This window comes from Scyliorhinus canicula, chromosome 4, assembly GCF_902713615.1.
Source record: "Scyliorhinus canicula chromosome 4, sScyCan1.1, whole genome shotgun sequence".
In the NCBI taxonomy this organism is placed as follows: Eukaryota; Metazoa; Chordata; class Chondrichthyes; order Carcharhiniformes; family Scyliorhinidae; genus Scyliorhinus; species Scyliorhinus canicula.
In genome coordinates this window covers 244,066,599-244,083,651 of record NC_052149.1, presented here as the reverse complement: position 1 = coordinate 244,083,651, position 17,053 = coordinate 244,066,599, and the positions used below count along the sequence as shown (strand labels likewise).

The window sequence follows — 17,053 nt, the reverse complement described above, 5'->3', positions numbered from 1 at the left end:
ATTGATTATCATAGTTCTCTTTTTGCTTCTGTTTCTTGATTGGATACGGTTGTGTATCTCTTGATGATCCATATCTGGAATAGTTATCTCAGGCAATGTGGTGCCAATTCTTCTACCCATTAGCATCTGAGCAGGTGATAATCCAATTAACAGAGACGTCAACAACACCAACGGTAGATTTTTATTGTCTATTACTTCATGGAACAATTTTTTGATTATTCCTCCGTCCTTCTCTGCTTTGCCATTTGATTGAGGATAGGATGGGCTTGAAGTGATGTAAGGCCATAAGACATTGGAGCAGAATTAGGCCACTCGGCCCATCGAGTCTGCTCTGCCATTCAATCATGGCTGATATCTTTCTCATCCCCATTCTCCTACCTTCTCCCCATAACCCCCGATCCCCTTATTAATCAAGAACCTATCTATCTCTGTCTTAAAGACACTCAATGAATTGGCCTCCACAGCCTTCTGCGACAAAGAATTCCACAGATTCACCACCCTCTGGCTGAAGAAATTCCTCATCTCTGTTTTAAAGGATCGTCCCTTTAGTCTGAGATGGTGAATGCTCTGCTTCTAGTTTATCCTACAAGTGGAAACATCCTCCCCACGTCCACTTTATTCAGGCCTCACAGTATCCTGTAAGTTTCAATAAGAACCCCCCTCATCCTTCTAAACTCCAATGAGTACAGACCCAGAGTCCTCAACCGTTCCTCATATGACAAGCCCTTCATTCCAGGGATCATTCTTGTGAACCTCCTCTGGACCCTTTCCAAGGCCAACACATCTTTCCTTAGATATGGGGTCAAAACTGCTCACAATACTCCAAATGGGGTCTGACCAGAGCCTTATACAGCCTCAGAAGTACATCCCTGGTCTTGTATTCTAGCCCTCTCGACATGAATGCTAATTTTGCATTTGCCTTCCTAACTGCCGACTGAACTTGCACGTTAACCTTAAGAGAATCATGAAAAAAGACTCCCAAGTTTCTTTGTGCTTCTGCTTTTGTAAGCATCTCCATTTCTCCTTCCAAAGTGTATAACCTCACACTTTTCCACATTGTATTCCATCTCCTTTTGTTGACCTTTTTTGAGAGGGCTGAGAACTCATGAAGTTGGGGTGAATTGTTAAAGTGTGGAGAGTCATCCTTCATTTTGTCAAGAGCAAGCTTGCCAAAGGAGAGGGCCTCGCCTACTGGATGGATGGAAAACCTTTCAACTTCAACCGGTTAAAATCAAAGAAAAAAATGACACTGTCATCGATCGTGGAGCATGTGGATGGTATAGAGATAGATAGAGAAATACAGCACAGAACAGGCCCTTCGGCCCACGATGTTGCGCCGAACCTTTGTCCTAGGTTAATCATAGAATTTTGGACAATTTTTCATGGCCAATCCACCCAACCTGCACATCTTTGGACTGTGGGAGGAAACCGGAGTACCCGGAGGAAACCCACGCAGTCACGGGGAGGATGTGCAGACTCCACACAGACAGTGACCCAAGTCGAAATCGAACTTGGGACCCTGGAGCTGTGAAGCAATTGTGCTATCCACAATGCTACCGTGCTGCCCTTAAGAAGTTAACCTACACTCCATTATTCTACCCTAATCCAAGTACCTATCCAATAGCCGCTTGAAGGTCCCTAACTTTTCCGACTCAACTACTACCACAGGCAGTGCATTCCATGCCCCCGCTACTCTCTGGGTAAATAACCTACCTCTGACATCCCCTCTATATCTTCCACCATTTATCTTAAATTTATGTCCCCTTGTAATGGTGTGTTCCACCCGGGGAAAAAGTCTCTGACTGTCTACTCTATCTATTCCCCTGATCATCTTATAAACCTCTATCAAGTCGCCCCTCATCCTTCTCCGTTCTAATGAGAAAAGGCCTAGCACCCTCAACCTTTCCTCGTATGACCTACTCTCCATTCCAGTCAACATCCTGGTAAATCTCCTTTGCACCTTTTCCAAAGCTTCCACATCCTTCCTAAAATGAGGTGACCAGAACTGCACACAGTACTCCAAATGTGGCCTGACCAAGGTTTTGTACAGCTGCATCATCACCTCACGGCTCTTAAATTCAATCCCTCTGCTAATGAACGCTAGCACACCATAGGCCTTCTTCACAGCTCTATCCACTTGAGTGGCAACTTTCAAAGAACTATGAACATAGACCCCAAGATCTCTCTGCTCCTCCACATTGCCAAGAACCCTACCATTAACCCTGTATTCCGCATTCAGATTTGTCCTTCCAAAATGGACAACCTCACACTTGTCAGGGTTAAACTCCATCTGCCACTTCTCAGCCCAGCTCTGCATTCTATCCATGTCTCTTTGAAGCCGACAACAGCCCTCCTCACTATCCACAACTCCACCAATCTTCGTATCATCTGCAAATTTACTGACCCACCCTTCAACTCCCTCATCCAAGTCGTTAATGAAAATCACAAACAGCAGAGGAACCAGAACTGATCCCTGCGGTACGCCACTGATAACTGGGCTCCAGGCTGAATATTTGCCATCCATCACCGCTCTCTGTCTTCTATCGGTTAGCCAGTTTGTTATCCAACTGGCCAAATTTCCCACTATCCCATGCCTCCTTACTTTCTGCATAAGCCTACCATGGGGAACCTTATCAAATGCCTTACTAAAATCCATGTACACTACATCCACTGCTTTACCTTCATCCACATGCTTGGTCACCTCCTCAAAGAATTCAATAAGACTTGTAAGGCAAGACCTACCCCTCACAAATCCGTGCTGACTATCCCTAATCAAGCAATGCCTTTCCAGATGCTCAGAAATCCTATCCCTCAGTACCCTTTCCATTACTTTGCCTACCACCGAAGTAAGACTAACTGGCCTGTAATTCCCAGGGTTATCCCTATTCCCTTTTTTGAACAGGGGCACGACATTCGCCACTCTCCAATCCTCTGGTACCACCCCTGTTGACAGCGAGGACGAAAAGATCATTGTCAACGGCTCTGCAATTTCATTTCTTGCTTCCCATAGAATCCTTGGATATATCCCGTCAGGCCCGGGGGACTTGTCTATCCTCAAGTTTTTCAAAACGCGCAACACATCTTCCTTCCTGACAAGTATCTCCTCAAGCTTATCAGTCTGCTTCACGCTGTCCTCTCCAACAATATGGCCCCTCTCGTTTGTAAATACTGAAGAAAAATACTTTTTCTTATATGGCCTCCCCTCTGGTCGGACAATCTACATACTGTGTTAGAAAAGCTTCCTGGACACACTGCACAAACACTACCCCATCCAAACTATTTGATCTAAAGAGTTTCCACTCAATGTTTGGGAAGTTGAAGTCGCCCATGACTACTACCCTGTGACTTCTGCACCTTTCCAAAATCTGTTTCCCAATCTGTTCCTCCACATCTCTGCTGCTATTGGGGGGCCTATAGAAAACTCCCAACAAGGTGACTGCTCCTTTCCTATTTCTAACTTCAACCCATATTACCTCAGTAGGCAGATCCCCCTCGAACTGCCTTTCTGCAGCTGTTATACTATCTCTAATTAACAATGCCACCCCCCCACTTCTTTTACCATCCTCCCTAATCTTGTTGAAACATCTATAACCAGGGACCTCCAACAACCATTTCTGCCCCTCTTCTATCCAAGTTTCCGTGATGGCCACCACATCGTAGTCCCAAGTACAGATCCATGCCTTAAGTTCGCCCACCTTATTCCTGATGCTTCTTGCATTAAAGTATACACACTTCAACCCATCTCCTTGCCTGCAAGTACTCTCCTTTGTCATTGTTACCTTCCCCACTGCATCACTACATGCTTTGGCGTCCTGACTATCGTCTACCTTAGTTGCTGGACTACAGATCCGGTTCCCATTCCCCTGCCAAATTAGTTTAAATCCTCCCGAAGAGTACTAGAAAACCTCCCCCCCAGGATATTGGTGCCCCTCTGGTTCAGATGCAACCCGTCCTGCTTGTACAGGTCCCACCTTCCCCAGAATGCGCTCCAATTATCCAAATACCTGAAGCCCTCCCTCCTACACCATTCCTGCAGCCACGTGTTCAACTGCACTCTCTCCCTATTCCTAGCCTCGCTATCACGTGGCACCGGCAACAAACCAGAGATGACAACTCTGTCTGTCCTGGCCTTTAACTTCCAGCCTAACTCCCTAAACTTGTTTATTACCTCCACACCCTTTTTCCTACCTACATCGTTGGTACCAATGTGCACCACGACTTCTGGCTGCTCACCCTCCCCCTTCAGGATCCTGAAGACACGATCAGAGACATCCCTGGTCCTGGCACCCGGGAGGCAACATACCTTTCGGGAGTCTCGCTCGCGACCACAGAATCTCCTATCTATTCCCCTAACCATTGAATCTCCTATTACTATTGCTTTTCTATGCTCCCCCTTCCCTTCTGATCCTCAGAGCCAGACTCAGTGCCAGAGACCTGGCCGCTGGGGCCTTCCCCCGGTAGGTCATCCCCCCCAACAGCATCCAAAATGGCATACTTGTTTTGAAGGGGAACGGCCACAAGGGATCCCTGCACTGTCTGCCTGTTAGTTTTCTTTCCCCTGACTGTAACCCAGCTACACTTGTCCAGTACCTTTGGTGTGGCTACCTCCCTGTAACTCTTCTCTATGACCCCCTCTGCCTCCCGGATGATCCGAAGTTCATCCAGCTCCAGCTCCAGTACGGTCTCTGAGGAGCTGGAGTTGGGTGCACTTCCCGCAGGTATAGTCAGCGGGGACACCAGTGGTATCCCTCACCACCCACATCCTACAGGAGGAGCATGCAACTGCCCTAGCCTCCATCCCCTCTTACTTTACAGAATTAGCTGCCCCTTGGACCAACTGGACCTCTGTCCTCTGACTCTACTTCCAGTCAGCTGTACTCTAAACTCCTGGCTCCCTTCACGCTCTTTGATAAATATAGGAAATGAAATGTCAGGAGCACCTTACTCCCTCCTCACCTAACTCCCTCAGTCACCAAACTCTTACTGTAGCACTCAAATGCCACAAGCTCAGCACTCCCTCAGTCACCAAACTCTCACTGTAGCACTCAAATGCCACAAGCTCAGCACTCCCTCAGTCACCAAACTCTCACTGTAGCACTCAAATGCCACAAGCTCAGCACTCCAGTGCAAACAAAGTCTGCACTGTAACTAGCTCCTATTTATACTGTGACTCTAGTTTCTGAAAACTGGCCTAATGCAATTAACTAATTAACAAGCTCCAGCTGCAAGTAAGTCCAAGTAGAACCTTGTTTAAAGCTGATTCAAAATTCACCTTCTTATAGACCAAACAGCAACTTTTAAGTTAATTAACTAAATAAAAGAAATACTAGACTTTAAATAAAAATGAACCCTTATACTCCCTCAGTCACCAAACTCTCACTGTACCACTCAAATGCCACAAGCTCAGCACTCTAGTGCAAATGTGGATGGCATCGGCATCTCCAGTATGTGGATGGCATCGGCATCTCCAGTCTCTCAGAAGAGAATCTCTAAGCCGTGCTTTGCACCTTTGCGGAAGAATACCAAAGAAGCCATCTCACCCTCATGAAGACTGAAATCCTTTACCAACTTGCCACAGGGCCAGATCCGGTCTCCCTCTCCATGAAGATCACTGGAGAAACCCTCTCAAATGTGGAATATTTTCCGTACCTGGGGAGCCACCTCTCCTCGAAGGATGACATTGATGTGGAGATCATGACTGCCTTCTTCGGACATCTAAGGACAAGAGTCTTTGACAGCCGTAACATCTGTGTTGGCAGATGTTGGGAGAGCGGTCGTCCTTCCAACTCTTCAATTAGGCTCAGAAACTTGGACTACGTACAGATACAACATCAAGGCCCTTGAGAGGTATCATCAACGCTGTCTGAGATGGATTCTCCACATCACGGAGATGATAGGTACTAACATCAGTGTTCCTGATGCAAGCCAGCATTGAGGTCACGATCATCCGAAATTAATTCTGCTGGACCGGCCGAGTGTTTAGGATGCCAGAGTCTTGACTGCCAAAGCAAATCATCTTTGTCCAGCTGAAGAAAGGATCCTGAACAAGCGGAGGACAAAGGAAGCACTTCAAAGACACCCTGAAGGCTTACGTCAAGAAATACAAAATAGATGTCACTGCCTGGGAGACCCTTCCTCTTGGAGGAAGCGCCTGATTGAAGGGACACAATTCTTCAAGGACACCCGACGGTAAGAAGGGGCCTGGAAACGGAGCCCGAGAAAGGAATACCAGTGATCCCGAGTCCAAGGACTGATCCCAACCCCCGGAAACACCCACCAAGTGTGTGGTCGAAGATGCGGGTTAGAGGTCGAGCTCAACAGCCACCCAAGGACCCACAGAACCCCTGACCAGTAAAATAGAGTTTCTTAGCGGACGATCATACTTGCATTGGTGAGTGAACACTGAAGGAGAGGGTCAGAGGGCGTGAAATCCAACAATACCTGACTTCCTCCTATTTACACTCAAGCTGAAGAGTTCAACATATAGTGAGTGCAAATTCATGGAGAGGCTAGATATGAATAACAGCAAATAAAACATCTCTCACTCACCTTCATTCTCTGCCCTAAAAACATATGTTCTGTGGCTTGTGACGACTTCAAACTTATTTTCCTTTGCTACTCTTGCCATCTGCATAACAGTCAAGGGGATCACGCCTTTTGGGTAAGGGTCCTATAAAGATGGAACGTAACAGTCAGAAAAATAACAGTCAGAAAATAACAGTCAGAAAATAACAGTCAGAAAATAACAGTCAGAAAATAACAGTCAGAAAATAAGTACAGATCTTTAAAAATAAAACACATCAAACTGTGACTGTTTAAATTGGTAAGAACATCTACAATAAGTGATTTTAGCAAGTTGGAATTGTGCTGGATAAAATTGGCATGTGTCCAGATGATCAAACGTCTCTATTTAGTGAAGGTAGCGAGTGGTGAATGTACTCTGCTGCGTTAAAGCTGGTTTATTGCTGATATTGAAAAGCACACAACCAGAGAAGGGCAATAGGAAGATGCCACTTGGCCTAGTGTCTGGATATTGGCCAAATAAAATCCTCATAGCGACTTTATAACCCAAGACAACCCGGCAACTGATAACAAGCCCCCCTCACCACCACCCCCCCACCCGACCCCGCACACACCCCCTTTCCAAAAACGCCCTCCTCACCCGTGGAGTTTTTCCATCCCACACGAACCTCGATAGCAATCCATTCACCTTCCCAAAAGATGGGGCGGTTCTGGAACAGGAACAGGAACTTCGGCAGCAGCGTTGTTTAAATGTCTGCACGCGCACAGCCAGAGACAGCAGCAACACATCCCACACATCCCACACGCGCACAGCCAGTGATAGCAGCAACACATCCCACACATCCCACACGCGCACAGCCAGTGATAGCAGCAACACATCCCACACGCGCACAGCCAGTGATAGCAGCAACACATCCCACACATCCCACACGCGCACAGCCAGTGATAGCAGCAACACATCCCACACATCCCACACGCGCACAGCCAGTGATAGCAGCAACACATCCCACACGCGCACAGCCAGTGATAGCAGCAACACATCCCACACATCCCACACGCGCACAGCCAGTGATAGCAGCAACACATCCCACACATCCCACACGCGCACAGCCAGTGATAGCAGCAACACATCCCACACGCGCACAGCCAGTGATAGCAGCAACACATCCCACACGCGCACAGCCAGTGATAGCAGCAACACATCCCACACATCCCACACGCGCACAGCCAGTGATAGCAGCAACACATCCCACCTCTTAAAGTCCAATTTCATTCCCTACACCAGTTGTCCCAAATTTAGTTTATGAAGCTGGACCCATCTCCGAGTCACTTGTATCCTGAAATACCGGAAGCTTCCGATCACCACGTCAACTCCCCCCTCGCCTCCTCTCCTGCTCCGTCATTAATCGGGAACACCTTGCTTTTCCAATTTATCCCCAGAGAAACGACCAAATTCCCTCAGGGTCTCCATAATCCCATCAGAACATCCGGCTGGGTCCAAGATATATAACAGAAGATCATCTACATACAACAAAACCCTGTCCATGACCCCTCCCTCCATTCCTCAATCCCTCCCCACCACCTCCATGACCCCTCCCTCCATTCCTCAATCCCTCCCCACCACCTCCATGACCCCTCCCTCCACTCCTCAATCCCTCCCCACCACCTCCATGACCCCTCCCTCCATTCCTCAATCCCTCCCCACCATCTCCATGACCCCTCCCTCCATTCCTCAATCCCTCCCCACCACCCCCATGACCCCTCCCTCCATTCCTCAATCCCTCCCACCACCTCCATGTCCTGACCACCATTGCCAATGGCTCTATCACCAGAGCAAAAAGCAGTGGGGAGAATGAGCACACCTGCCTCGTCCCACTGATTCAACCCAAAGTACTCTGAACTGGTCCTGTTTGTCTGGACACGAGCCATCAGCACCCTGTACAACAGCTGAACCCAACTCATGAAGCCCTGACCAAAGCAAACAGCACCTCCAACAAATACGTCCATTCGACCCGATCGAAGGTCTTCTCCCTGTCTATCGCCACCACCACTTCTACCTCCTGCCCCACTGAGGGCAACATAATGACATTGAGTAACCAGCACACATTGGTTGACCGTTGTCGCCTGAAGTGGTGGCTCGTGTGGATTTGAGAGATGAACAGGCACTTCCAACACTGATGAAGGTTCAACTCAATTTTATTAACTAACTTCTAACTAACTAACACACGACGACTGTGGGTCTAAATGATGCTAATTTAAACTGGGGATCTAAGCCTTGTCCGAACCAGTTGATTCTCTCAGCACGTGGTGTGAGTCTGTGCTGGGCTGGATGAGTTCTTGTTACACAGAGAGGCAGCACCCAGAATGAGCGGGAACCGTGGTGCCCTCTGCCTTTATAGTGTGTGTATTCTAACTGGTGATTGGCTGCGGTGTTTGTACATGTTGATTGGTCCCTGTGTGTGTCCATCAGTGTGTGTCTGCACCATGATATACTGGTGTATATTATGACACCGCCCCTTCACAAATCCCGTCTAGTGTTCTCCTATCACCCACAGTACTCTATCCATGATGCTAACGTCTTCGCTAACAACTTCACATCCACATTTAGCAGCAAAATTGGTAATACGACCCATACTGCTCTGGGTCCTTATTCTTCCTTAAAAATCAATGAGATGGACACCTGCAACAACATGGGCAGGAGCACCCCCTTACCCTCGATTCATTGTACATCCCACAGCAGGGGCCCTTGCTCAGCACCAACCTTCTTATAGAACTCAGCTGGAAACCAATCCAGCCCCGGGTTCTTCCCTGCCTGTATTGAACCCATGCTGTCCATCACCTCCTTCAGCCCAATTGGGGCCCCCAACCCCTGCACCTTCTGCCCTCCCCTCACCCTCGAGAACTCCAGCCCATCCAAGAATCACCTCATAACCTCCTCCCCAGGCAGAGGCTCCGACTTATACAACCTTCTGTGAAAGGCCTCAAATACCCCATTTACCCCTCTGGGTCAAACACCACCTTGCCCCTCTCGTCCCGCATCCTTCAGATCTCCTGCGCTGCTGCCTGCCTCTTCAGTTGGACGCCAACATCCTGCTCGCATTCTCCCCATAATCATACACTGTCCCTCTGACACTCTCTGGCCACCCTCACCCTCTTGCACCCCCTCACCCGGCCCCTCCAACTTCCCACTAACCGGGGGGGAGGGGGGGGAGGGGGGCGGGGGCGAGGTGGGGGGACCCCCTCCAACTTTCCACTCCTTCTTTAGGTCTGACTCCTGAAGAAACACAATGTCTGCCTTCAAACTCCTCAAGTGTGAGAAAGCACGCCGCTATTTATCCGGCCCATTCAACCTCAGCCCATTCCAGGTCGGGGGGGGGCTCCCCTCCCCAGCCCCATCCCCCTTCTCTATGGGTCAGCCATAACCCTTCTTTAGCCAGATCCCCCCCAGTTAGCGCCTCACACTCCTCCAGGCCCATCCCAAAGTGTCCACCGCAATCCCTCCCTCACCGACTGTGCCACACCAACCACCCCCATGTCAGCTCACTTCCAACCCATAACCAAATAACCCATAACCCCTCCTCCACCAGAGTGGTTGACCTGAAATGAACAGGCTCAGTGTTGTGGTTGTGACAGTAGTGAACAGGGCTCAGTGTTGTGGTTGTGACAGTAGTGAACAGGGCTCAGTGTTGTGGTTGTGACAGTAGTGAACAGGGCTCAGTGTTGAGGCTGTGACACAAGTGAACAGACTCAGTGTTGTGACAGTGACACTAGTGAACAGGGCTCAGTGTTGTGGCTGTGACAGTAGTGAACAGGGCTTAGTGTTGAGGCTGTGACACAAGTGAACAGGCTCAGTGTTGTGACAGTGACACTAGTGAACAGGGCTCAGTGTTGTGGCTGTGACAGTAGTGAACAGAGTTCAGTGTTGTGGCTGTGGCAGTAGTGAACAGGACTCAGTGTTGTGGCTGTGACAGTAGTGAACAGGGCTCAGTGTTGTGGTTGTGGCACTAGTGAACAGGGCTCAGTGTTGTGGCTGTGACAGTAGTGAACAGAGTTCAATGTTGTGGCTGGAACAGTAGTGAACAGGGCTCAGTGTTGTGGTTGCGACAGTAGTGAACAGGGCTCAGTGTTGAGGCTGTGACACAAGAGAACAGACTCAGTGTTGTGGCTGTGACAGTAGTGAACAGGCTCAGTGTTGTGACAGTGACACCTGTGAACAGGGCTCAGTGTTGTGGCTGTGACACGAGTGAATGGACTCAGTGTTATGATGGTGACACTAGTGAACAGGCCCAGTGTTGTGGCAGTGATAACAGTGAACAGGTTCAGTGTTGTCACAGTGACACTAGTGAACAGACTCAGTGTTGAGGCTGTGAAACAAGTGAACAGACTCAGTGTTCTGACAGTGACGGCAGTGAACAGGGCTCAGTGTTGTGGCTGTGAAACTAGTGATCGAGGTTCAGTGTGGGGCTGTTATACTGGTGAACAGGGCTCACAGTTCTGGCTCAGTGTTGTTGCTGTGAGCTTAGTGAAGAGACCCAGTGTTGTGACAGTGATGCTAGTGAACAGGGCTCAGTGTTGTGGTAATGACACTAGTGAGCAGGTTCAGTGACACTAATGAACAGGGCTCACTGTTGTTGCTGTGACACTAGTGAACAGACTCAGTGTTGTGACAGTGACACTCGTGAACAGGGCTCAGTGTTGTGGCTGCGGGACAAGTGAACAGTCTCAGTATTGTGACAGTGACACTAGTGAACAGAGCTTAGTGTCATGGCGGTGACACTTGTGAACAGACTCAATGTTGTGGCAGAGAGACTAGTGAATGGACTCATTGTTGCGACTGACAGTAGTGAACTGTCTCAGTGTTGTGACAGTGACGGTAGTGAACAGGGCTCAGTGTTGTGGCTATGATACTAGTGATCGAGGCTCAGTGTTGGGGCTGTGATACTGGTGAACAGGGCTCACAGTTCTGGCTGTGACACTAGTGAACAGGGCTCAGTGTTGTTGCTGTGACACTAGTAAACAGGGCTCACTGTTGTGGCTGTGACACTTGTGAACAGGGCTCAGTGTTGTGTCTGTGACCCGAGTGAAGAGACCCAGTGTTGTGACAGTGACACTAGTGAACAGTGCTCAGACTTGTGGCAGTGATACTAGTGAACACACTCAGTATTGTGACTGTGACACTAGTGAACAGTGAACTAGTGGCAGTGTTGCTAGCCAACAGGCTCAGAGTTGTACAGTGGAACCAGTGAACGGACTTAATGTTGTGACTGAGACACCAGTGAACAGTCAGTGCTGTGGTTTTGAAACTAGTGAACAGGGTCAGTGCTATGGCTGTGACACTAGTGAACAGGCTCAGTGTTGTGACAGTGACACTAGTGAACAGAGCTCAAATTGGGGCTGTGCCACTAGTGAACAGGCTCAGTGTTGTGGCAGTGACACTAGTGATCAGAGCTCAGTATTGTCGCTGTGATACTAGTGAACAGGGTCAGTGCTGTGGCTGTGACACTAGTGAACAGGCTCAGTGTTGTGGCAGTGGCACTAGTAAACAGGGCTCAGTGTTGTGACAGTGACACTAGTGAACAGGGATCAGTGTTGTGGCAGTGGCACTAGTGAACAGGGCTCAGTGTTGTGGCAGTGGCACTAGTAAACAGGGCTCAGTGTTGTGACAGTGGCACTAGTAAACAGGGCTCAGTGTTGTGACAGTGACACTAGTGAACAGGGCTCAGTGTTGTGGCAGTGGCACTAGTAAACAGGGCTCAGTGTTGTGACAGTGACACTAGTGAACAGGGCTCAGTGATGTGGCAGTGATACTAGTGAACAGGCTCCTCTCTTGCCCCTTTGGCTGTCTTACCTTCTCATTGCTGAAATACATCAGGAATTTCCCATCAAACTTCACATAGCGCCTCTGGAATACGCAACTTCTAGCTCAAAACAAAAGCACGAGTTCCATTAGGAATGTTTGCCATGTTAATGTAATTACACTGCAGTCAGAGTCTTTGATACATTAAATTCGGTAAAATTTCAGTAAAACACTGCCTGCTGAGTCTGTGCTGCACTGCTGTCAATATAGGTCAAGGTAAAGTCACCCTCGTTCCCCTTTGAGGCGGAGAGCTGACTGGTGGTGATTTCAGCTGAGGATCACCACACCGCAGGCCAGGGTCAAGGTTGAGACGGTGGGGCCTTCATTAATAACTATTACGTTACACTCAGAATAATACATTTACTGGTACATGGGCCTGTGTTACACTGTACTCCAATCCACTCGCTATGAAGACCAACAGACCATTTGCCTTCCTTACCACCTGTTGTAGCTCTGCTACAAAACCAGGTTAAACAGGTTTGTTTGGAATCACTAGCTTCCGGAGCACTGCTCCTTCATCAGGTGAATGAAGAGGTGGGTTCCAGAAACATATATATAGACAAAGTCAAAGATGAAGACAATACTTTGACTGCGAGTCTTTGCAGGTATTACTTTCAGTGACTGATGCACAAGGACACCAATATCTCGTTCCCATTTTCTTCACTTAATTTATTTCCCAGCTTGAGTCACTATCTGTGCGGGGTCTGATTATAATAATTATCAGAATTATTGCTTAATTCACTTGCGTTGTGACTCTGGACCTGTGGGGCTTGAAGTGACTGTGCACGAGCCCAGGGTAGCCTAACACCTGGTTCTAGACTCCCCAACTGGGGAAACATTTTATTTGCATCTACCCTGCTCATCCCTTGAAGTATTTTGGCGGTTGCACTCTTTACCGTACCAGCCTCCCCGAACAGGGTCCGGAATGTGGCGACTAGGGGCTTTTCACAGTAACTTCATTTGAAGCCTACTTGTGACAATAAGCCATTTTCATTTCATTTCTTTGAAAATCTAGTTTCCCCAATATCTATTTGGGGCAGCACGGTAGCATTGTGGTTAGCACAATTGCTTCACAGATCCAGGGCCACAGGTTCGATTCCGGCTTGTGTCACTGTCAGTGCGGAGTCTGCGCATTCTCCCCATGTCTGCGTGGGTTTCCTCCGGGTGCTCCGGTTTCCTTCCACAGTCCAAAGATGTGCAGGTTAGGTGGATTGGCCATAATAAATTGCCCTACGTGTCCAAAATTGCCCTTAGTGTTGAGTGGGGTTACTGGGTTATGGGGATAGGGTGGAGGTATGGGCTTGGGTAGGGTGCTCTTTCCAGGAGTCGGTGCAGACTCGATGGGCCGAATGGCCTCCTTCTGCACTGTAAATTCTATGACTCATTTCAGAGAACAGTCCCGCATTCTGGGAACATTCTGGGAACATTCTGGGAACATTCTGGGAACACTGTCATCAGACTTTTGAATGGATTAAGTTGATCTTTTCTCTACACCTTGCTATAACTGTAACATTATATTCTGCAGTCTCTCCTTCCTTCCCTGTGTACGATATGCATTGTTTGTACAGCATGCAAGAAACAATACTTTTCACTGTATACTAATACATGTGACAATAATAAATCAAATTAAATCAAGTCTGCTGAACTTTTGTTACATTCCCTCTGGCAAATATCATTGAATAGAATCATAGGATTTACAGTGCAGAAGGAGGCCATTCAGCCCATCGGGTCTGCACTGACCCTTGGAAAGAGCACCCTACCCAAGCCCACACCTTCACCCTATCCCCATGACCCAGTCACCCAACTTCACCTTTTTTGAACCCTGAGGGCAATTTATCATGGCCAATCCTCCAAACCCACACATCTTTGGACTGTGGGAGGAAACCGGAGCACCCGGAGGAAACCCACGCAGACACGGGGAGGACGTGCAGACTCCGCACAGACAGTGACCCAGCCGGGAACCGAACCTGGGACCCTGGAGCTGTGAAGCAACTGTGCTAACCACTGTGCTACCATATCCTTCTTAAGATAAGGGACAAAACTACACAGTACTCCAGGTGTGGTCTAACTAAGGTTCTGTACAATTGAAGCAAGACTTTCTACTCCTGCACTCAATCCTCTTGTGAGAAAGGTTAACATTCCAATAGCCTTTGTAGTAGCTGTACCTGCATGTTAGTTTCAGTGACTTGGTGAGAATCTCCATGTACCTTTGTATATCTACACATTGAAATCTCCTACCATTTAAGGAATACTCTGCACATCTGCGGGTAATCACATACTTTTCCACATTATATTCCATCTTCCATGTTCTTGGCCAATCATCGAATCTGTCCAAATCCCTTTGAAGCTGCTTTGCACTTTCCTCATAACACACATTCTACCGGGCTTTCTGTCATTTGTAAACTTGAGAAATATTTTGTTGGCCCCTACAAATTTCAACAAAACTGACAACTGCTGGGAATATGTTGAAAGTGGAAAAGCAAATATAAAAAAAATTGGTTAATTACCCCTGTGGCGAGAGTTTATCCAACCAATCAAATTTTGTATTTTTTCCTTGTTCAGGCACAACATGGAAACTGGCATATGGCGATATTGTTAAATTGTCCTCAGTTTCTTCTGTCAAATAGAACAAGGGTTCAGTGGTGCTGATGTTTGTTTGAATCTCTCCGATTGTAGAGTAAGCCATCGCCTTGTTGACTTCCATCAGCAATGTTTTCTCAGCCGTTCCCCTTTCAGGATCCAAGTGCTGTCTGAGAAAACAAATTAACAAATAGAGATAAAAGCGACGCAAACTTCTCCAGATTGATCACTTTCAGTCAAACCACCCTCTGTCGTTGTAGTAAGGACTACGAATAGTGCAATAACAGGATTACAATGCATGTATGTAAACACAATGCATATATGTAAATGCAATGCATATATGTAAATGCAATGCATATATGTAAACTAAATGTGTGTATGTAAACACAATGCATGTATGTAAACACAATATGTGTATGTAAACACAATGTGTGTATCTGAGGTGGAGGGCTGTTGTAGGCTGCAAAGAAACATTGATAGGATGCAGAGCTGGGCCAAGAAATGGCAGATGGAGTTTGACCCTGAGAAGTGCGAGGTGGCTCATTTTGCTGGAAAAAATTTGAATGCGAATTACAGGGTCAACAGCAGGTTCTGAGGAATGTGGAGGAACAGAGAGATCTTGGGGATCATGTCCACAGATCTCTGAAGGTTGCCACTCAAGTGGATAGAGCCGTGAAGAAGGCTTATAGTGTGTTAGCGTTTATTGAAATTAAATGAAAATCGCTTATTGTAACAAGTAGGCTTCAAATGAAGTTACTGTGAAAAGCCCCTAGTCACCACATTCCGGCGCCTGTTCGGGGAGGCTGGTACGGGAATTGAACCGTGCTGCTGGCCTGCCTTGGTCTGCTTTCAAAGCTAGTGATTTAGCCCTGTGCTAAACCAGCCCAGCAAACCTTCTCAACCAAACCAAACCAAGCAAACCAAACCTTCTCAGGGTTTATTAACAGGGAGCTTGAGTTTAAGAGCCGCGGGTTATGCTGCAACTGTACAGGACCCTGGTGAGACCACATTTGGAGTATTGTGTGCAGGTCTGGTCACCTCATTATAGGAAGGATGTGGAAGCATTGGAAAGGGTGCAAAGAAGATTTACCAGGATGCTGCCTGGTTTGCAGGATAGGTGTTATGAGGAAAGGTTGAGGGAGCTAGGCCTTTTCTCTTTGGAGTGGAGGAGGATGAGAGGCGACTTAATAGAGGTTTATAGGATGATGAGGGGGATAGATGGAGTGGACGTTCAGAGACTATTTCCTCGGGTGGATGTAGCTGTTACAAGGGGGCATAACTATAAGTTCAGGGTGGGAGATATAGGAGGGATATCCGAGGTAGGTTATTTACTCAGAGAGTGGTTAGGGTGTGGAATGGACTGCCTGCTGTGATAGTGGAGTCGGATACTTTAGGAACTTTCAAGCGGTTATTGGATAGGCACATGGAGCACACCAGAATGACGGAGTGGGATAGCTTGATCTTGGTTTCGGACAATGCTCGGCACAACATCGAGGGCCGAAGGGCCTGTTCTGTGCTGTACTGTTCTATGTTCTATGTTCTAAACACAACATGCACATGTAAACACAATGCATATATGTAAACACAATGCGTGTATGTGAAAGCAACGTGTGTATGTAAATACAATGCTTGTATTTAAATGCAATGCATGTATGTAAACACAATGCGTGTATGTAAACATAAGGCATGTATGTAAACACAATGCATGTACGTAAACACAATGCATGTATGTAAACACAATGCGTGTATGTAAACACAATGCATGTACGTAAACACAATGCGTGTATGTAAACACAATGCGTGTATGTAAACACAATGCATGTACGTAAACACAATGTACGTATGTAAACACAATGCATGTACGTAAACACAATGCATGTACGTAAACACAATGCATGTATGTAAACACAATGTACGTATGTAAACACAATGCATGTACGTAAACACAATGTACGTATGTAAACACAATGTACGTATGTAAACACAATGCATGTACGTAAACACAATGCATGTATGTAAACACAATGCATGTATGTAAACACAATGCGTGTATGTAAACACAATGCGTGTATGTAAACACAATGCGTGTATGTA

The 17,053-nt window shown here is 47.4% G+C and overlaps 1 protein-coding gene across 3 annotated transcripts in view; it reads right to left on the bottom strand.

The window, feature by feature from the left end:
• The window catches only part of arap3 (ArfGAP with RhoGAP domain, ankyrin repeat and PH domain 3), a 386,207-nt gene that overhangs the window by 224,263 nt on the left and 144,891 nt on the right, over positions 1–17,053 (bottom strand). For all 3 annotated transcript variants that reach the window (XM_038796362.1, XM_038796359.1, XM_038796360.1), the window contains 3 exons: positions 14,887–15,129; positions 12,371–12,440; positions 6,550–6,670 (listed from right to left, as the gene is read on the bottom strand). In XM_038796362.1, coding sequence (XP_038652290.1) covers positions 6,550–6,670; positions 12,371–12,440; positions 14,887–15,129 — 434 coding nt within the window. The remainder of the gene's footprint in view (positions 1–6,549; positions 6,671–12,370; positions 12,441–14,886; positions 15,130–17,053) is intronic.